The sequence below is a fragment of the Panthera uncia genome, assembly GCF_023721935.1.
Source record: "Panthera uncia isolate 11264 chromosome A1 unlocalized genomic scaffold, Puncia_PCG_1.0 HiC_scaffold_16, whole genome shotgun sequence".
NCBI classification, from domain to species: Eukaryota; Metazoa; Chordata; class Mammalia; order Carnivora; family Felidae; genus Panthera; species Panthera uncia.
This window is the reverse complement of record NW_026057576.1, coordinates 24,593,993-24,615,399: the sequence shown is the minus strand read 5'-3', so window position 1 is coordinate 24,615,399 and position 21,407 is coordinate 24,593,993. Positions and strand designations below refer to the sequence as shown.

At 39.6% G+C, this 21,407-nt stretch overlaps 2 protein-coding genes across 5 annotated transcripts in view; one reads left to right on the top strand and one right to left on the bottom strand.

Annotated features, from left to right (window-relative positions):
* NUFIP1 (nuclear FMR1 interacting protein 1) overlaps positions 1-20,605 on the bottom strand; it is a 38,688-nt gene extending 18,083 nt beyond the window's left edge. Inside the window, exons 1-6 of the mRNA XM_049646984.1 lie at positions 20,173-20,605; positions 18,061-18,143; positions 16,159-16,257; positions 15,352-15,414; positions 14,239-14,315; positions 2,180-2,272 (exon numbers count right to left, since the gene is read on the bottom strand). Coding sequence (XP_049502941.1) covers positions 2,180-2,272; positions 14,239-14,315; positions 15,352-15,414; positions 16,159-16,257; positions 18,061-18,143; positions 20,173-20,575 — 818 coding nt within the window. The 5' untranslated portion in view covers positions 20,576-20,605. The remainder of the gene's footprint in view (positions 1-2,179; positions 2,273-14,238; positions 14,316-15,351; positions 15,415-16,158; positions 16,258-18,060; positions 18,144-20,172) is intronic.
* Positions 20,605-21,407, top strand: part of GPALPP1 (GPALPP motifs containing 1) — a 33,182-nt gene continuing 32,379 nt past the window's right edge. For all 4 annotated transcript variants that reach the window (XR_007461105.1, XM_049646987.1, XM_049646988.1 and 1 more), the window contains exon 1: positions 20,605-20,885. Coding sequence is in view for 3 of the 4 variants with exons in the window: in XM_049646987.1 (XP_049502944.1) it covers positions 20,798-20,885 (88 nt within the window). In the remaining variant the exon portion in view is untranslated. The remainder of the gene's footprint in view (positions 20,886-21,407) is intronic.

Here is a 21,407-nt window from a genome sequence, read left to right as displayed (position 1 = left end):
ATCCACACTGGAAACAACCCTAATGTCCAACAGTAGAATGGATATTCTTACAAATGAGTTCTACACAAGAATGAACAGTTTACAGCTACACATGAAATGAATGAATAGCACAAAATAATTCTGAACCATAGAAATCTTACACCAAAGAATATATATTATATGATTTTTATATAAGGTTCCAAGAGCAGGCAAAATAAATCTGTGATGACAGAAATCAGAAGAGAGGTCATCTTTGCGGAGAGGCATCGAACTAGGGAGAGCTTAAGAGAGATTTATGAAGCGAAGACATTTTGTATATTAATCTGTGTGGAGGTTGCACGGATGTATAGGTGTATGTGTGTATGTGTATAAACCCGAGTTGTACACTTGAGATTTACAGATTTTGTTTATATTAAAAATAAACTTTAGCAAAAAAATAAAATGGAGACAATTTTTTTTTTAATTTTTTTTTTTAATGTTTATTATTTTTGAGAGAGAGACAGAGAGCAGCAGGGAAGGGGCAGAGAGAGGGGGAGACACAGGATCGGAAGCAGGCTCCGGGCTCCGAACTGTTAGCACACAGCCTGACGCAGGGCTCGAACTCACTGACCGCGAGATCATGACCTGAGCTGTAGTCAGCGGTCCAACCGACCGAGCCACCCAGGGGCCCCAAAATGGAAACAATTTTGAACAAACTTCTATGAAGGTGAGGGACTGGGGAAAACAGGGCGTCTCAGAGGCCGCTGGTGGGAGAGCAAGCTATGACAGTTATTTGGCAGTTAACCATTAATACTGCAAATACACATTTTATCTTTTGACTCAGCAAATCCACTTCTAGGAATCCATCCTTAGAAATATTTGTACATGTGTAAAATGTATGTGCAGGCCAAGCATGGCATATTTTTATTCGTAAAAGATTGGTAAAAACTTAAGTACCTGTCAACGGGAAATTAGTTTTAGAAAAGAAAAAAAAAAAAAAAACCTGTGGGTTACCCTTAGGGTTCTATACATCCTTGAAGAATGAGGAGGCTTGTTATTTATTAATATGGGACAATCTCCAAATATATCATTTGGCTAAAAAAGCAAGATATAGAAATAGTGTCAAAAAAGGAGAAAGTAAAAAAAAAAAAAAACTACTATCTTATGTGCTATATGAAGTATCTCTGGAAGGAAAAATGGGTTGTCTCTGAGAAGGACAACTGTTTAGCTAGGAGACAAAGACAGAAAATACTTATTAACGAGTCTTTGTGAAAACCACACGAATATGGGGTATTATCTGTTTAAAAATATAATTTAAAGAAATCCTGGGGGCGCCTGGGTGGCTCAGTCGGTTAAGCGGTCGACTTCAGCTCAGGTCACGATCTCACGGTCCGTGAGTTCAAGCCCCGCGTCGGGCTCTGGGCTGATGGCTCAGAGCCTGGAGTCTGCTTCCGATTCTGTGTCTCCCTCTCTCTCTGCCCCTCCCCCGTTCATGCTCTGTCTCTCTCTGTCTCAAAAATAAATAAAACGTTAAAAAAAAAATTAAAAAAAAAAAATAAAGAAATAAAGAAATCCTGAAGTTAAAAATTTATAAAAGCAGAGATTTCAGAATCAGAAATGTAGAAATTTTAAGATTTTGGTGTATGCTCGTTTATTAATTTTCAGCATACTCGTTTAAAATAAGCATTGAGGGGCACCTGGGTGGCGCAGTCGGTTGGGCGTCCGACTTCAGCCAGGTCACGATCTCGCGGTCCGTGAGTTCGAGCCCCGCGTCAGGCTCTGGGCTGATGGCTCGGAGCCTGGCGCCTGTTTCCGATTCTGTGTCTCCCTCTCTCTCTGCCCCTCCCCCGTTCATGCTCTGTCTCTCTCTGTCCCAAAAATAAATAAAAAAACGTTGAAAAAAAAAAAAATTAAAAAATAAATAAATAAATAAAATAAGCATTGAGTTGGGGTGCCTGGGTGGCTCAGTCTGTTGAGCCCCCGACTCTTGATTTTGGCACAGGTTATGACCTCATGGTTTGTGAGTTCAAGCCGCGTGTCTGGCTCTGTACTGAGAGCATGGAGTCTGCTTGGGATTCTCTCCTCCCCCTGCCCCTCCCTGGCTTGTGCACATGCGGGCACACTCTCTCTCAAAATAAAGAAATAAACATTTAAAAAAATAAAATAAAATAAAATAAAATAAAATAAGCATTGAGAATGCAAGCGATTTTAAGGAACTTACCCATACTGTGTTGTTGTCAAAACTGCTCCTCTCTTTTCCTTTTCAAGTTTTAATTTTTTCTTTCTTTCAATATTGGCCAGAGTAGGGTAGTTTCTAGAAAACAATAAAAATCAATTATAAAAGGGCTTTTAGAGTACAAATTTAATTATCTAATCAAGCAATTACTGCATTTAGCAATTTCTGTTTATTTAATAACTAATACAATAAATCATTTTAAACCTTTAATTCTTTCTAGAATTTTTTAAGGGAAAAAAAGTAGACTGTGACAATGCTACTCAAGTAGAGCAGCTGTCAGTCCACAAACTGTCACCAGTCAATGAGTAGATACGGAGCTTATACTAGAATGTGAATTAAATATATCATAAAATGTGCTCAAACTGATATAGTTCATTTATTTGCCATTTATCCATAAATACTATTTAAAAAATGTAAGTCTATGCAATTACTTATGCAAATACATACTAGGTATACCCAAAGTTACCAAAACGAGGAAGAAACAGTTCTCAAAAAAAGATAAGAAAAGCACACAAATAGCTATTACAAAGGGCAAAATATAATAAAAGTACCCCAAAGAGGTACAAAGACTGGGTGGGAGGAAATGATCATATCCAGCAGGAGAAATCCAGAAGAAAGATGAAAGAAATTAGTCTTACATGGTGTTAATAAACAGAAATCAGATGGAAAAGCTTCAGTGTTCTAAGCAGAATAAACAATACAAACAAACCAAAGCCTCAGAAGGTGTGCAAGATATCCAGGGAATGGCAAGTGGTTCATTTTGTACGAAACAGTTACAAGCAATCAGACAGAAAGGGAGGCTGAGGCCATTAAATGTGCCTTGAAACCAGACTAGAAAGTTTATATTTATTTCAGTGACAATAGGGAGCCACTGAAAGTTATGAACAGGGAGAGCTCTGTGTAAGGCAGTGATTAAGATTAAATCTGACAGCAATGTGCAAGATGAATTGCTCTGACAAAGCTTTCTTTGTCCCTTGGCACAGTTGTGTGGAGATGCAAACTCTGGTGGTGAGGGGAACAGATCTTAGGAGTATAAAAAAAGCACAGACAGAGGGGGAACACAGCTCTCTACCACTCAGCTTGGCTGGTCATCAGAGTAAGTATTTTAAGAAATATCAATAAATTGTGTTCTGCCATTGTTTCTAGGACATTGTTTCCACCCCAACTTCCCTTTTTTTTTTTGTTTTGTTTTGTTTTTTAACACCTGCATCACTGATTTGAATGGCACAGACAACATGAAGCCTTTGGGTTGGCCACAATGGAAGATAAGAATGGAAATGACATTGAGTAAGTGGTGAAATAATCAGAAAAAAGGCAATGAATTTCAATGAGGACCGTGCAAAGCAATCTATTCAGCCAAGGAAAGTAAACGCCATAAATAAAAGATGATGAATATACAAGCTATAAATAAACATAAGAGGAGAAGATCAAGGTCATAGGAGACAAAAATCTGACAGCCAGTCAGCACCATATGACTGGACTTTTGGAAAGCAAACATAATCTAAGGTTATGTGAAATGGAGTCTGGCATACGTACAAGTGTGAAATCTTCCTCTCATGATATTCAAAAGTGGTCAGAAACTCTCAGGGCACTGTGTTCAGTTTTGTGCCCCTACACTGAAGAGGAATGTTGAGGAAAAATAAAACTTGGAAGGGATTCAGAAGAGATTCAAAGATGATTAACAAGATGAAAAAGAAAACCTCTGAAGAAAGATGAAAGGACCTGGAACTATTTGCAGCCTTTAAAAGAGGAAGAGAAATGACAATAAACGCTCTGACAGGAAGGATGGCAGCCAGCTGGTCCCAATCTGAAGACAGAAACACGCAGACGCAGAAATGGTGAGAAAAACGGTGATGACGTTCGCAGGCCCCACAGTGTCTAGGCAAGTGACTCACAGCCACTCAACACCCTTCACATCTCCGAAATTCACTTCTTCTTACTACGAATGTTTCTTCAACACTTTTCTTCTGAGTACTGCAGACCCTGACCATGTTGAGCCATACGCCAAGCACTAAAGACTTGGTGCTACAGTGGGCCACGAACAAGCAAACAGAGGCTACCTACGTGCTTCCCAAAGGTAAAGAATGTAAATGTGACAGCAAGGGGATTTTAGGTGAGATCTAAGAAAGAACTCCTTAAGACATCAAGGAGGTTGTGCAAACTCCGATGGTGGAAGTCTTTTAAAACAGCGAACTTTGCCTCTAGCCGATACTAAAGTAACACTTTCCTAAAGGTAAGGGCTCTTTTAATATCCCTTGAAAAGCTACAAGATGCCATTTTTCAGTGCTTGAGTTAATAAAACCCTCTTCCAAATTTATGCCATTCCTATTTACACAGCACCCGAAGACTAAAAACTAGGAAAAGCAAGGGCACTAGAAAGCAAATTATCCAAAAAAAAAGGAAAACCAGAAACACAAGACCTTGTTACATATAGAGCAACATTAATACTGAAACACAAGAATAAGGAAGAGTTTGCAGCTTTGATTAAAAAAGCCATATGCCCTTTTTCCTTCTCCTCCTTCTTTCCTGTCTTCCCTACTCTGTCTTCCCCTTGCCTCAGCCTTTAGCCTGCAGTGATGATCCTTAAGCACTGAGGTCGATAAACGGTCAAAACTATGCCAACCGTGATCTCGGCACACATCATTCCGGTCATACTCTGACTCTTTCCTTCTCAAATCACCACCCATTTGTTGACTTTTCCCCTAAGCTTATTCTCTATATAAACACAATCCCTCTTTACTGGCACTGACCCACAACTGCTTCCACACAAGCCATACTACTGTATTTTTATTTCAAAGTCTTTCTGGACTTCAAAAAGACGTAGCATGTTTCAGAAGCAGACCCCCTCTGTTGGAATTCTGAAAGAATTGGGGTTACAACTTAAAAGAATTTCCTCAGCACCACAGTAACTAGTGAAACATGTATCACATTACTACTCCACCTAGTGGACTCCCTGTCTACTGTGAAATACGTTTCAACGTTTCTAGCAAACTTCCACCGCTGCTTTCAGATAGATTCTGTGTTCTAGAATGCCAAATCACAGCATTTATACCTCAAAGGTCAGGAATTAAGAAAGAATTGCTTCTGGCAGGGTGGGTTGCAGACTATTAGCAGAAAGCCTTAAAGTTGTTTTTTGGTTTTTTATTTTGAGAGACAGTGTGTGCAGCATGCATGTGCAAGCAGGGGAGGGGCAGAGAGAGAAGGAGAAAGAGCATCCCAGGCAGGCTCCACGCTGTCAGCACAGAGCCTAACGTGGGACTCGATCCCATGAACCGGGAGATCATGACCCGAGCCGAAATCAAGAATTTGACACTCCACCGACTGAGCCACCCACGCACCCCAGAAAGCCTTAAAGTTTTTAAACACAGTGGGCATCTCCAAGTTTGGCTGGATAAAGGAATAAATGTAAAGATGTACTTCCTTTAAAGATAAACCAAATCTTTAGCATTCTCTTCCAACTCTAAAATTCTTACTGTATGAAAATCTTTTACATTTTTTAACATAGCAATTACATAAAGGCTTTACCTTCCCTGTATATCAAAGAATACAATGCCTTCCTCAGACAGAAGGTAGCACTCAAAAGATAAAATTCAAGACATACGGATTATTCTGCCACATTGATGTGAAATTTATTCTTTTTAGGCCTTCAAATAACATTTTTTAATAGAGAATGATAGAATTTTAAAACGTAAATATATTTTTATAATTGGTTTTTATAAAAACTGCTAGTGGAAAGAATATTCACATATTCTTAAGAGATCTATCAAATGTACCAAAAAAGAAATGTTTCCCAGGCTTTTTATTAATAAAGTACACTTAGAGAAACAATGTATGAATATTTTCAGAGAAAGAACTTGAGGAACAAGATATGGAATAACCTCAGATGAATCAGCAAGTGCGAAGGGATCGTCTCAGAGCACTTTATTATTATTTTTTTTAATGTTTTTATTTATTTTTGCGACAGAGAGAGACAGAGCATGAGCAGGGGAGGGGCAGAGAGAGAGGGAGACACAGAATCCGAAACAGGCTCCCGGCTCTGAGCTGTCAGCACAGAGCCCGACGCGGGGCTCGAACCCACAGACTGTGAGATCATGACCTGAGCCGAAGTCGGACGCTTAACCGACTGAGCCACCCAGGCGCCCCACAGAGAACTTTATTAATAAGGCAACATCACAGGTATAAACTTCATCCCAAGTTGTCATCCTCACCCAATATCCTCATTCTCTTTCAACATCTCTAAATTTCACAAATCTGTAACTTCATTTATTCACTCCACAGGTTTACCCATTCCTTTCCCAAGGCATTTCTGTCCACTGTCATGGGATACTTTCAGCCTACATTCTAAAAACTAGAACTATACTCTATCCCCTCTGTCCCCACCTATCTTACATAAAAATCATCACCAATAAGCATATTAAACACTTGCTCAAGTCCATCCTTTAGTCAGGATAGAGCTGCTTCCAAATACCACTTAAGAGGTTTGAAATTTAAAAAAAAAAAAAAAAAAAAGAGTTTTGAAATTCAAGGAGCTTTAAACTTGGCCACCAAGCACCAAGGCCAACACTACGAACTGCCTGTTCTCCCCTCTTCCTTAACAATTTCATTTGGGGATGCTCCACCAACCCTGTTGTCACTAAAAGTGGTCAAGCAACCCACTTATAGCCAATGAGAGCTACGTGGGAGTCTCTTGGTCGGGTCTAAAAACAGAGCTACTGTTCTGCCAATGAAAAGAGGCAAACTCAGCTTTGTGTGTCTTTTGCCTTTTTCTTGTCGTCTTGCCTAGAATGAGGGCTTAATATTTGGATATGCAGGAACCTTCCAGCGGACATGAAGAAAGCCACCAACTAAGGAGCAACAAGCAAGAAAATGTGCCTGATGGTGCTGCTAAGCAGCAGTAGCCCCAGACTTTTTTTTTCCACTTGGGAAAAACAGACCTCTTTGTGCTAAGCTAAGATAGTAAGGTTGCTGATCCATTTACTGAAACAGGATCCTAACTGATGTAATCACCAGTGCATCCTAGCCATCCTCTTTGATCCGAATGCTGTCCATGCCCAACTAGGCATATCTGGATTTAAAAACTCGCCTCCTAAAAGCAGTTACTTATAAAGTTAAACATACGCTTCTTATAAAGTTATACATATGGTTATCCTATGACAAATCAATCCCACTCTCAGGTATTTACCCGAGTCAAAAAAAAAAAAAAAAAAAAGTCTAAACAAAACAAAGACCTGTACATCAATGTTTACAAAAGCTTTACTCATAATTGCCAAATACTGGTAACATCCCAATGTCCCTCAGTTGAGAAGTAAATGAACAAATTGTGGTACATCCATATAGTGGAACAGCACAGCAACAGAAAGGGACGAACCACTACCACATACAACAATATAAATGAATCTCAAAGGCACTGTGCTAATAAGCAAGAGTCAGACTCAAAAAGTCACACACCGTATGATTCCATCGACACGATATTCTGCAAAGGCACAAACACATCAACGGGAAACGTATCAGTGGTTGTCAGGGGCTAGAGCTGGGCTAGAAGTTGACCACATCGGGCATGAGGGGATGTGGGGGGATAATGGAATAGTTCTATACCTTGACTGCGGTGGTGATCACGCGACTACATACATCTGTCAGAACTATGCATTAAAAAGGATGAATTTCACTGTATAGACAACATACCTTAAAATAAAGGGGGAGGAGAGGTGAGCGGGCACTATACCTCCTATAAGAAGTTTTGTAAAACAAATTAGTAACCCTGCCTGCCTTCCAAAGATTCCAAGTACACCTTAACCAGTCATTATTATCCCTACATGGCTAAAATTCAGCCTTTACTTGCCTGTGGTCTCATGGCCACCTCACATATATTTATCTTAGAGCTCATATTAGGTTAAGAGTCTGAAAGGCAAGTGTCTACTGCTTTAAGTTTTTGGTGACCTCAGCCACATACAATGTTTGCCTTTTGAAATACTGAATGTTTCTCTAATTTTTAAGCTAACCGATTGTCAAGAAGTTAGTCAAACATACGTTAACATAAATTCAAAGGGTACTAGGATTTCTTGCTACCATTAGAAAGTCAAACTAGCCTTCTACTAGGGATTTTACACAGGCTACCTAAGCTGGTTTTCATCTTCAAAGGCTAAAGCATTTTTTACACAAAACCACAAGGGGGCATAGTTCATATGCATGTGGGGAAGCTACGTTAGAAAAGAAATGTGTTCAAAACCACAGCAATTTAAGTACTATTAGCTATTATTACTGGCTTCCAACCACAATTATTAATCAGATCAACACATTTCTGCCCAATTTCTTTAGAAACGACAAAGGTACAAAAATAAATAAATAAAAATGACAAAGGTATGGTTTAAAACAGGAATTAAAAATATGAATCTCAGCAAAATTTCTACAAACACTTACTTGAATATACCATAAGAGAATTACACCCATAATAAAAACATTTTCCAGTCCCATAAACATATACCAACATTTACAAACATCCCTTAGATCTATGGCACCAGGAGGTAAAACAGCCACATATTTATATTTCTAAAGACTATAATTTAGTTTTTTTTAAAAAAAAGACACATATGCAAAGAAGTTCATTAATAGGATCATAAGGGACATCTGTATTAAAGTGGCAGACAGAAAAGAAGGACAAGATAGTCCTCTAGCCAGATGAGGGGAAAAAAAGCCCTCAAGAGGCAGGATTTAGCTGGTCTAAGGGCAAAACTCAAAGATAGAATAGGTAAGATTTTTCTAGAAGTAACCGCATGAGCAAAACTGAAGCTGAAAGGCCAGAAAACCTGTTTGGGAGACGCTTAGTAACAGGTCTAGCCGGGACAAAGAGCTCCTAGGAGCAAGAAATGTGGAAATAATCAGAAAATGCATGTTAAGCCCACATTACAGAATCCTGACTGCCACTTTTAAGGAGTTGTTTTTACTGGCATCTTTGTTGGCTAAACTAAATAAAATCAGTTTAACAAATTTATTGAAATTTTATTCTACATAGTCACCTATATAACCAAGAAATGTAGGCCTATTGAACATCTAATTTTGCACAACAAGGAACAAATACTAAGAAAATGACCCAGCCTTCTCATCAGTTAAGTCAGTTCCTTGCAGAGAACACTTCAACTGTGTGATTTTCTTGAACAGCGCTCAGCACCTGAGCCAGAGCTGACATTTGTGCCAGGTGGCTACAACGAAGGATGAAGGAATAAGGAGCTGAGATATTAACCAGAGGAGCTGAAGCGAAGGGAAGACAGAGAGGATGATGGAAGAAGAAAGTAAAAGGGGTAAGGGATGGGAGGTCTCAACTAGTCCCAGACCAGGCAGAGGTAACAGAGCTGGACAGAATGGAGGTTATGATCAAAGAGGAGTATGCCCAGGGGAGCCTGGCTGGCTCAGTCAGTAGAGCATGTGACTCCTGATTTGGGGGTTGTGAGTTCAAGCCCTACATTGGGTGTAGAGATTACTTAAAAAAAAAAAAAAAAAAAAAAACCACTTTAAAAAAATTAGAAAAGAGGAGTATGCCCAACTTTAAGATTTTCAGGACAAAAAGTCCAGAGAATGACCACAAAAGAGGCTAAAATTGCATGCACAGAGGTGAAGGACACTGGAAATCCGAATATGAAAAGGTACTGAATGAACTATTACAATCTGAGTCTCAAAAAGTCAGGGGAATTCAAAGTATACACACTTCTGTTGGAGCATCAAATATGTCAAGGGCAGGTGGCAAAGGCAGCTGCAACCATCTTGTTGGGAATCACTGGGGAGGGTGTCAGAACTGCAGAGATCTGTGTAGACAGATGGCAGGAAACTCAAAGGAGAAGAGCGAAGGAGCAATCAGTCACCTGTGTCCACATCAAGGAGGCCCTACATGTCACAAAATCAAATAATCACTTTTTGTTCTTGCTTTATCTGACCTTTCCACAGCAAACTACACTGTTACTACTAACCACATCTTCCTTCTTAAAATTCTCCTGTCCACTGGCTTCTGTGACATGTCATGTTCTTAGCTCTCTTCTACCTCTCTGGCTCTCAACTCAGCAGTCTTGTTGGTTTTTATCCTGTTAGGCTGCCTTCTCCTTTCACTCTGTCCTCTCTGTCCTCTCTGTCCTCTCTGTGGAGAATGTCTTTACATTTGTAATTTCATGATTTAAAAATATCTATCTCCAGCCCAGTCCAGTCCAAGTCCCAATATCTACGCAACATCTTCAAGTAAGTATCTCAGAATCTCCTCACACTGAACAATGTCCAAAATCAGTATCTCCACACCCTCTTCCAGGATTCGCCTCTCAGATTCACCAAGTTCCTGTCAGGAACTTGGAAGTCTCCTCAAAACCTGTTTCCTCCTCTACCTCACATTCTATCACCAAATAGTGCCCATTTATCTCCCAAATGTTCTGTACCCACCTAGTTCTCTCTGTCTGTAACACTGCCATCTTTTAAGAGCTTCTGTCATCTCTTACCTGTAGTCAAGTCCCTTGAACATGCCAGTCCATCTGGACACTACTCTCTGCCTCCCCTCATCTTTTCCTAGTTAGATCTGAGTTTAGCTCAACTTCCCTTCGTCAAGGAACATTGCACTCCTCCAGACTAGATTGAGGTCCTTCTCTTACAGGCTGAGAAGGAAGGAAGGATTGTGAGAGAGTAAAATAGCTAGACTTGTAGCAGAGAGTCAACGGAGGTGGTGACCATTAATACAATAGTGGTCTAATATTCCCAAAGTTCATACAATGACTCCGTTTACACATTGACTACAGATAAGAGAACCAAAGCTGACAAATCAGAAACTCATCAGGCTTTTCCTACTGAGTTAAGTGAACTCAAAACTTGAGAGATTCAACAACTAAGTTTACTTAGTTAACTTCTTAGTTGCTTTATAATCTTTTCTGACTAGCAGCCATTGCTACTCTCCTCAAAAGAATTAAACATTGATGAAAGGGTCTGGCACCACTGAGCTACACTAACTTGCAAATGATCCAAGTCAGGGCTAAGTAGTAAGGGGACTATGTTAGTGTTTTAGCAGTCAGGCCATTTCCACCCCATCTAGCAGGATACAATCTTCAACACTGGTAGCATCTGCTCCTGAAAAACTAAATATCAGACAGAAAGCGGAGTTAACTCCTCTTGCTTTACTATTCCTCTGTGTAAAATAATCAGAAAAACATTAAACCAGGTGATTAAAACGAAGAAGCAAAACAAAACAAAAACATATACTTGATAAAATGCTTCAAAATTCTTCACCAAGTCAAACTACATCATGGTCCTGACTACTTTGACAATGCAACTGGCTCCCTCATGCCAAGACTGGGTCTTCCTACTCTGCACCACTTAACAGGACTTCGATCAACAACAACAAAAAGAAATTCGATCAACAAGCATTTATCCTCCACATACTAAGCTCCAGGCACAGTGCGAAGTGCAGCAGAATCAAAGATGTCCAAGACTAGGGCCAACTATAATAGAAGGCAACACGCGCTACCGTGGTCGTATTACTAAGCTACGTATTCACAAACGAGGTAGCAGATAGTGCTTTACGTTACGGCAGGCCATGGACTGGCAGCCAGTCCACACACTGATGCCAGAGTATACGTCACTTCTGTCGCTCAGCAAAATGTTTAGATCAGCTGACATCTTTTTCCTAGCAAGATTTTCTGAATAATAAAAGTGATGAATAAATTCACATTCTGGTACAAGTTCCTTAACTTGTTACAGACTAGCACTCTGGCAGCACCGAGATAAAGGAAATGAAGATTGAGAAAGAGTGACAAACCAAGTGACATTTAAGACAGTCTTTCAAGATAGTAAGATTCTGCTAAGGAGATAAAGAGAAAAAGGCATTCTAGTATACTCTCTCCGAGAGGCCTACAACTCCTTCGTTTGTGAGCCAAAGATGAGACTGAAATTCTATTAAATCCACCAAGTCCATGCTGAAGTTTAAAAGTGAGACAGTGAGCGCTGTATAGAGCATAAGATAACTCTGGGGTGTATTTCATTGGAACATTTAGTCACAACCTCACACCGTACCCAAGGCATGTATTAACCCATGGCTATACTCTACTTGCTTAAAGATTCAATTCTTCCGATTATCCCTTCACCCTCTCCATCTCTGCACACTATATTAATAACCGACACAACTACACACATCTACTAAATTCTATTTGCTCTCAGTTGGCTCTAAATCTTTATGTTTATGCGGGCTTCCCTCAGAATTACCTCCGAAGCTTTAACGGGCAGTAACTTTTTCACCTAATAGTATAACGTCTGGCACAATACTACATGTAAGTGGATTTAAACTAAAAACTTAAGACCTGAAGGGAATTATGGTAAGTGAAATAAGTCAGAAAGAGAAAGACAAATACCATATGATCTCACTTATATGTGGAATCTGAAAAATTAAGCAAATTAAATAATAAACAAAAAGTTCTCTATACGTACACAGATAACAAACTGATGGTTGCCAGAGGGGAGGTGGGTGGAGGCATGGGTAAAATGAGTGAAGGGGAGTGGGAGATGCAGGCTTCCAAGTATGCAATGACTAAGTCACAGGGCTAAAAGGTACAGCACAGGAATATAGCCAATGGTACTGTAACGGCATTACATGGCGACAGGTGGCAGCTACACTCTGGTGAGCAAAACATATAAACCTGTTTAATCACTACGCTATACACCTGAAACTAATATAACATTGTATTAGTTATTAGTCAAATAATTAAAAAAAAAAACCCAAAAACATGTATTTTAAGAAGTTTAAAAGCGCGACAGTGAGTGCTATATAAAGCATAAGATAACTCTGGGGTGTGTTTCACTGGGACATTTACTCAACCTCACACCGTACTCAAGGCAGGTATTAACAAAATAATAAAACATGCCATGTCATGTTTTATTGTTTGCTGGGCATCTGATCAAGCTTATCTCACTCATATATCCAAGACTTTAAGGATGATGGTAGTGAAGATAACAAATACCTATAATTTGACTAACATTCTTTTTTTCATAAAGTACATAGTCTCAAATAATTCATTACACATAAAAATGTTGAATTTAAAAATAAACTAAAACCTTAAATTGAGCTGAACAAAGTAAAAATTTGACCCCCCTGTCAAAAGTTTCAAGTATCTTTCTTGACCTTAGAAGAGAACTATCCCCTTTTTCATCTCAGGCTCTCTTCATTTTTTAGTGCCAGAAAAACACTGTTTGACTTCAAAATGCGTCTGACCATTCTAAGAGTTCTGCCTTAGCTTCAGCTTCAGGATGATATTATAGTCCTTTCTGAGAAGACAATAAAACAGTGTCCCACTGGGGTTTTTCATAGAATATCCTAGCTAGACATCTAGTAAATGTTCTTCCTTAATAAGCATAAAGCCCTAAGTCACATGGCCAAATTTCTTAGACATTACTTAAAGGAAAGAATTCCTGGCCTTTTATAATTAAGGATAAACCCGTGTATCATTGTTGTACTCCCTCTACCTAGCATGCTGCAGTCAGTCAACAAATTTTTGCTAGGAAAAAAAAAAAAAAAAAAAATCAAAGGAAAAACACAGCAAAGCATTATATATTTTTTTAGTAAGAGTACCCACTCATTACTGCCTCGACATTGAACTTCTGACACAGGGGGCATGTAGTAGCTCCCCTCAAAGAGTAGACTACAGTCCCATTATGTAACCAGTCATTTACAAAGAACTCCTATTAGGTTTTCTAAAAACTTATTCAATAATAGCCTCATATAATATAGCTTACTGTCCTATCCCCTAGCACCAACATCATAAGGGAATTCAATGAATCAAAACTACCCTAATAAAATTGTAATGCTTATATTTGAAACATCAAGTAACAATCTCAAAGTCACTGTATACCAACTCGGAAGAACAGCAAAATTAGTCAGTACTAGTCGTTTTCAGATGAATATTTGCAATGTTAAAAAACACCAAATTTCCTTTTTCAAATTACTCATTAGCGCCAGAATGGCCATTATTTGGAAGTACTCAGCCTTGACACAGAAGAAAAATTACGTCACTAGTTCTGAACTCTTGACTCACTTCCTTCTTTCTTCCCTCCATCTTGCAATCTCCTCTGGAGTGTCTAACTTGATCTTCTTCATACCAGGAGCATGCATCTAGGGAGAAAAAGCCTGATGAACATCAGGAAGCATATTGTACATGTTTGGGTTTTGGGTTTTTTTTAATCTTTTTTTATCTTTAAGCAGGCTCCACGCCCACGTGGGGCTTGAACTCACAACTCTGAGATCAAGAGTCGCACACTCTACTGACTGAGCCAGCCAGGCCTCCTCATATCGTATGTTTCTGACTAAATTTCAATTATGGGGGATAATGGAGACTCTGTATTCAACATTAAATTTACTAGCAGAGACAAATTTAAAACTAAGTAAGCAGGTTTTATCCATCCATATTGTGACTTTCCCTTTAAAGAAAAAGGGATAATTTCTCATGTGTTCAGATTAGTGCAATTGATAAGGAAAAAAGGAGTAATGCAATTTTGGTTACAAAGTAGGTATGTCACCCATATCTCAACTAACATCATGTACCCAAATGAATGACCCATCACCCAAAATTGAGTGAGGTAGCTAAAGAAATAATGAATACACAGAACGATTTGAAGCAGCATGGCATAATAAAGCAAGCAAAGAATTTGTGGTCAAGAAACTCAAGTGCAGAAATCAGTTCTAAAGCGCTCGGTAAATCTTTTTTTTTTTTTTTTTTTTAATGTTAATTCTGGCCAATATTTATCTATTTCACATAGTGGTCTGTGAAGATAAAACTGAATAATACAGGGGCGCCTGGGTGGCTCAGTCGGTTAAGCGTCCGACTTCAGCTCAGGTCACGATCTCACTGTCCGTGGGTTCGAGCCCCGCGTCGGCCTCTGTGCTGACTGCTCAGAGCCTGAAGCCTGTTTTGGATTCTCTGTCTCCGTCTCTCTCTGACCTTCCCCCGTTCATGCTCTGTCTCTCTCTGTCTCAAAAATAAATAAATGTTAAAAAAAAATTTAAAAAAAAAAAAAACTGAATAATACAAAGTACTCCATGTTACTTATTACTAGGCTATGTAAATGAAGAGCTGTGAAGATAACAAATCAATGAATTAAAAAGAACGTGAATTTAAAAAAACAAAACAAAAATTCACACAAGAACTTACATTTCTCCAATGGAACTGGACAATCTTCTCATGTGCACTAAAAGAACAATCTACCTCAGGACACTGCAAGAGTTTAAAGAAAAAGACTATTCAATGTTTTTAATGTTAATTTTACCCTACTACTGCATATTCAAACATAATCTCACTGAGCTACATAGTTATCCCATCTATGTGGGATAGACAGCATCCCAAACTATGTCAATAGCAAAATAAAGAGCACTCCAAACCAGGATGTATTTAAAAAGGAATGACATTCTCAAAGCAGATAGTATAGTAACACATATCATTTACTTCTCTACTTAGTATATACATGACATCGGCAATGTTATAAAATTTTCTTAACTCCTAAAGTTGAAGGGGCATTCCTATAAACTGAAAAAGAACCTTTCCAAATTAAGAGCATTTTTTTTTTTTAAAGTACTTAATAAGGTCCAGACCAACCTTAGAGAGTGATGGGCCATGGCAAATTACACAGTGTGATTAAATGGTCAAGGGCAGCCTTAAAGGGGAAAAAACACACAAAGGTACACAGAGCAACTGGGGTGAGGCCCAGCACTCTTACCAAGCAGAGGAGGTAAGCACACACAGTTGCCAGACCTCCTTTCTTTACTGCCATCTTGCCTCTTCCTGAAGCAGTAGGCTCCCCACCCTCCAACTGCAAATCCCAGGGTCCCTATCTCAATGTGTCAAGACATCAAATGACATTTCTATGAAAACTATAAACTTTTAAGGAAAAAAAAGCTCAGAATTTCTACCAAATATACTCATTTTGTTAAAGACACTTCAGGGCAACCAAGAAAAACCTACTTTTGTATGTTCAGACATGTGTTTATCATACTTCTCTTGATTTTTAAAACCACGATCACAGGTATCACAAAAACAGTGAAAAACTGGTTCCTTTCTTTTCTGCAAACAAAAACAAGCATTAGATTTTTGATAAAAAATGTTTACTCAATGATGAAAATATAACTATCCTCTCAGTAGTATGTACTTTCTCACATAATCCCTGTATGTGGGGAAAACTTCTGAATACGTTTCTAATGAAAGGATAATTCTGTTTTGTTTTCTATAGGAAATATATTAGGAAAAACAAGCATTATAAAAAAATTGTTAAATCTGAGTAGAATATAAACTGCGAGTAGATCAAATTGGTAATCTAATTAAGGGCACAGCATATGTCAAAATGGTCTAATCAATACTCATGGTAAAACAGCATTTTGGGGCACCTGGGTGGCTCAGTTGGTTAAACGTCTGACTTCAGCTCAGGTCATGATTTTGAGGTTCATGGGTTCGAGCCCTGCATCAGGTTCTGTGCTGACAACTCAGACCCTAGAGCCTGCTTCAGATTCTTTGTCTCCCTCCCTCTCTGCCCCTCCCCCACTCACACTCTAGCTCTCTGTCTCTCAAAGATGAATAAACGTTAAAAATAAAAAAAATTAAAAACAAAACAGCATTTCAACTTTTAGGAAAAACAACTATATCAGATTTTGTTTTAACCCCAAAAAAGAATCATTTAGTAAAGGTCAGTTACTTATTCCCAATTTGCTATTTTTATTCTTAAATTTAAAACAAAAAAATTGTTTACAATGAGACTAGGAAATGGCCTTCTATTGTTTAACATTGGGATTATGTTAATACACTTGTACAATATTTTGTTAATATTAGCTACACAGTTTTCATGTCAAAATGAGGAATACTAATTTCATGCTGTAGACTTTATTCGACTCATTCTAAACTAATGACATTATTTGTTTTCCAGATTTTATTTTTAAGTAATCACCACACCCAACACGGGGTTCAAACTTACAACCCCAAGATCAAGAGTCACATCCTCTACCAACTGAGCCAGTCAGATGCCCTGACACTAATTAATGCACATCTTTAAAACAGACCAGATATATAAATTTCCTCAGAAAGCAGCCTATTTTAAGATTTGGTCCCTGAAGCATAACAAAGAGTTGATCCTGATTTTTAAAAAACAATAACTTTGTTCCTAAAAATGATAAATATCTACTACTGAAAAGAACTGAAGCAGTACAATGAATTAAGATAAACAAATAAATAAAGTAACAATAATAACACAAAAAAATCTTGCCTGAACAATTTCAGACATGACTTCAGGCACAGAGGATAAACTAAATATAAACTATTTTAAATTAACATTACATTTAATTTTAATTGATTTTGACACAAGAAGAAGAAACTGCTCTTTTTTCAATCACAGAAGTATTTTTTCCTAAAAGATCCCTGTGTCAAAAAGAAAAAGATAATGAAAAATAAAGAGTTTATGTCATTATAATTTGTTCTTAACTCCATACTTTCAATTTTATAAGAGAAAGTTTGGACTTCTGTTCTTCTCCCTAAATTCCATCCTTCCCCTTCCAATTTGCTAATATATAAATATTTAGTTCACCAAGGTTTAATAACATTTATATTTACTCATAATCACAATTCTGTTATGTTTATTTTTGAAAATATATTGAAATGAATTCAATGTTTTCTCTCTCTACAATTTCTCCATTTACTTCTCAAAAAGATTTTGCTTAAAGTTTTTACTTAAAGCTAAGATCTTTAAAGATCCTATTATAGCAAGGCCCCACTGTGTCAATAATGGATGCAAAACACTGAAACAGTTATGTTAGAAACGCAAGGCATGAAACAGTGACATAGGGACCGAAGTGTCCCATTCAAGAATATCTTTAAAAATACCTTTTTCTTCTGTTTTCTACTGGGAGGGAAGTTGACGTCAGTGAATTTTGCATCATATTTTCGTGGAAAATAAGAACGCTTAACTAAGAAACAAAAAGAAATCCATAAATATTTGCAACTATACAATTTTTTAAATTTTTATTTGCTCTATCATGTCACAAATACTTGGGCAGAAACTACCTCTTCTAGGAAGAAAAGTAGTTCAAACAAACTAACAAAGATTAAGACTAGTCTACCAAATAAATATGTTTCAAATGAACACATAATTGGTAAGATTAGATGTCCATACAATGTTTCAAAGGCATCAAAGAAAGGAATGGCTACTCTAACCTTGATGACATTTCTTGTTATTTGAAACATTAGAAATGTAAACAATACTATCCCAATACAGCTTTTCAGCATCAATTTTATACCAGGAAAACAACCTTGTGAAATACATTTTCTCTCAAATTCTTTCCTTTCTTATGGTTGTGATCCAGCTCTGAAACCCTGATCCTTCACCAAGATTACTTTGACAGCCTCCCAGACTGTCTTCCAGTTCCTAAGCCCTCTCTTCCAATAGACACTGTGCACTGACACCACCGAAAAATAATCCTCCAATGGTCACAAGCTTGCTGGAAAATCTACGAATGACTTCCCAGAATCCTTCAATGAGACGCCGGTATATTTTCTCATGCTACTCTTCCCCCATACCCTCCACTTACTCGGCTTCAGTCGCAACAGAAAGTGCAATCTTTAGAACTCGCCTTGTACTCACACCTCTTTGCCCCGACTTACAAAAGTATCTCTTCCAAAATCCTAGACAGCTTCCAAGACACTTCTTCCAAAAACTTTCCCCAACTTCCTCCACACTCTGAAATCACCTTTCATATGCCTCCAGCACAAGTCATGCTGTGTTGTGGTTATTATTTATGAACCCATCTCACCTGTCTTAGGACTGTCTTAGGCGCATTCATATTCCCAGCATTTGGCACACAGTAAAGGCTGATTTGGCATCAAGTTAATGTAAAATAATCTTAGGCAGAGTTGAAGAAGGTTTTAAGTAAACAATCTCATGGCTTTAAATATGATCTGTATGCAGATGACACCCAAATTCACAGCTCTAGCCACAAATCTCCCCTGAAAGTACAAACTAACAGCTTATTTGATATATCTTCTTGACACGTATTCCAAACTGAACTCCTGGTCTTTCTTCCAAATCTGTTCAATCCACATCTTTCTGCTTGACTGGCAAAAAACTAAGTTATTCTTGTCTTGAGTTTACCTCACACCCTGCAAATCGTGTTGGCCCAAACCTACCTTCAAAACAGATCCAGAATCCAACACTTCTCATCACCTCCCGAGCTCCGCCCTGGTCCAAGTCCCCAGTATCTCTCACTTGGATAACTACAATAGCTTCCTAATTCATCTCCTTTTAAGTCAATTCCCATGAGTAGCCACATTAATCCTTCTAAAACATAAATTATGCCACTCCCCCGCACTACCCTTATCACAAGAGTAAAAAGTCAAAATCCCATCGTCTACAAGGCCCTAGCAGGTCTGTCCTCTTCCCCAGTCTTCTACAATTCCACCCCAGGATTGCTCACCTCTAGCCACAGTGGCTTCCATTCTGATCTATAGCACCTGCCTCAAGCTCTTTGCACTTGCAGTTCATTCTGCCTGCATCCGTATTCCCCCCGCAGCAGTCCCCATAGCTCTGATCACTCACCTCCTTGAAGTCTCTGCTCAAATGTCACCTTCATTATGACTGACACTGACAATTACACCAGAACTACCTATCACCTTCTTTGCTTTCTCTCTCTAGGTAGCACTCACTGTCTTCTAATACACACTGCTTTTTTTTTTTTAATTCTGTCTCCACCAGGAAATGTTAAGCTACATAAAAATAAGGATATTTCTGTATTTCGTTCACTGCTATATTCCCAGTTCCTCAGCGGCTAAACAGACTGAACAATCAGAGCAAACATTCCGGTCGAACAAATTGTGAGACCTTAACTGACCAGACCCCCAAGAGTGCAGGGCAGAATCAAAAGCAGAGAAAGGGAAAAGTGGGAAAGGGAAGAAGGGAAGAAGAAAAGTAAAGGGGCGGTAAGGAAAGGAGTAATAGCCTACCCGGAGTGTTCTGATATCCAGGAAAAACACCAGGAGACTGTCTCCAGTACCACGATGTAGAAGCCTGGAAATTCCAGGAAGGCTGGCCGTTGAGTTGAGGCTGAGAATCAAGGGGGGACTGGGCGTCGAAGGGAGGCTGCGCCCCGGGAAGAATCTGGGCGTCGAAGGGAGGAGGCGCCTCGGGGAGAGCCTGGGCTTCCTGGGGGTGCTGCTTCTCTGAGGAAGGCTCTGACCCTCGTACGGGAGGCGACGACGAAGGCGGTGGTGGCGGCGGCAGCATTGCCCAGAACATCCAGTTGTCGGACAGTGAAGCAGTGTCTCTCAGAGGCCCCAACGTGGGGGTCAGCTCGGATGCTGGAAGCCACCCGTTAGAAGTCACGAAATCACCAGCAGGCTCAGCCATGCCTCCAGCCAGGTAGGGAACCTAGCATGCGAATATGGAGCAAGCCTTATGCGTCACTTCCGGTCTCGTGAATTACAGGACTCTGCCAACCACGGGCTGCAACGTCATTGGTCGGCGCCGGAAAAACTTCCTGCCGTTTGCGGCGGATCCCGGGCTGCCTTTTGGGTAGGTTTGACGCTGCGTGGATAGGGTTGTAGGCTAGACCGGTGTCCGCCACCGCGGATGGCGAGGGATCTGATCGGGCCGGCGCTGCCGCCCGGCTTCAAGGCTCGCGGGACAGCAGAGGACGAGGAGCGAGACCCCAGCCCTGGTAAGCGGCCGGCGTGTACGCTGCCCGCCAGGCCTGTCCGCCCCTTTTCTGGCCCGGCCCCACTCTCGGAATTGAGATCTAAGGCCTGAAACGGTGGAGCAGTGGCAAGTGGGCGAGGAGGACCGGAGCTAACTTTGCTTCTCTAGCGGTAGCGGTAGCGGGGAGGTGGCGCTGGAACGGGGCGAGCGGGGGAGGATGGTAATCATTGTAATGAAGATGTATTCCCATTTAACGGTTAACGGGCCGGACCCTGTGCCAAACGATCGATACACATTGTCATTTAATCCTCCTAGAAACCGTATGAAGTAAAGATGATCATTTCCATGTTATAAACGGGAGCACTGAAGCCCAGGCTGTTGCCCGTATCACACGGCTGGTAAATGGTGGAGCCCAATTTAGAACACAGCCAGTGCTCCTAACCTCTGTGCCATATTGCCTTCTGACGAACAGTGCTCATGGCTCTTGCAGGGGATGCTTTGCTCCTTAGCCCCCGACCTGCCTTCCTAGCCTCTCCTCCTGTCA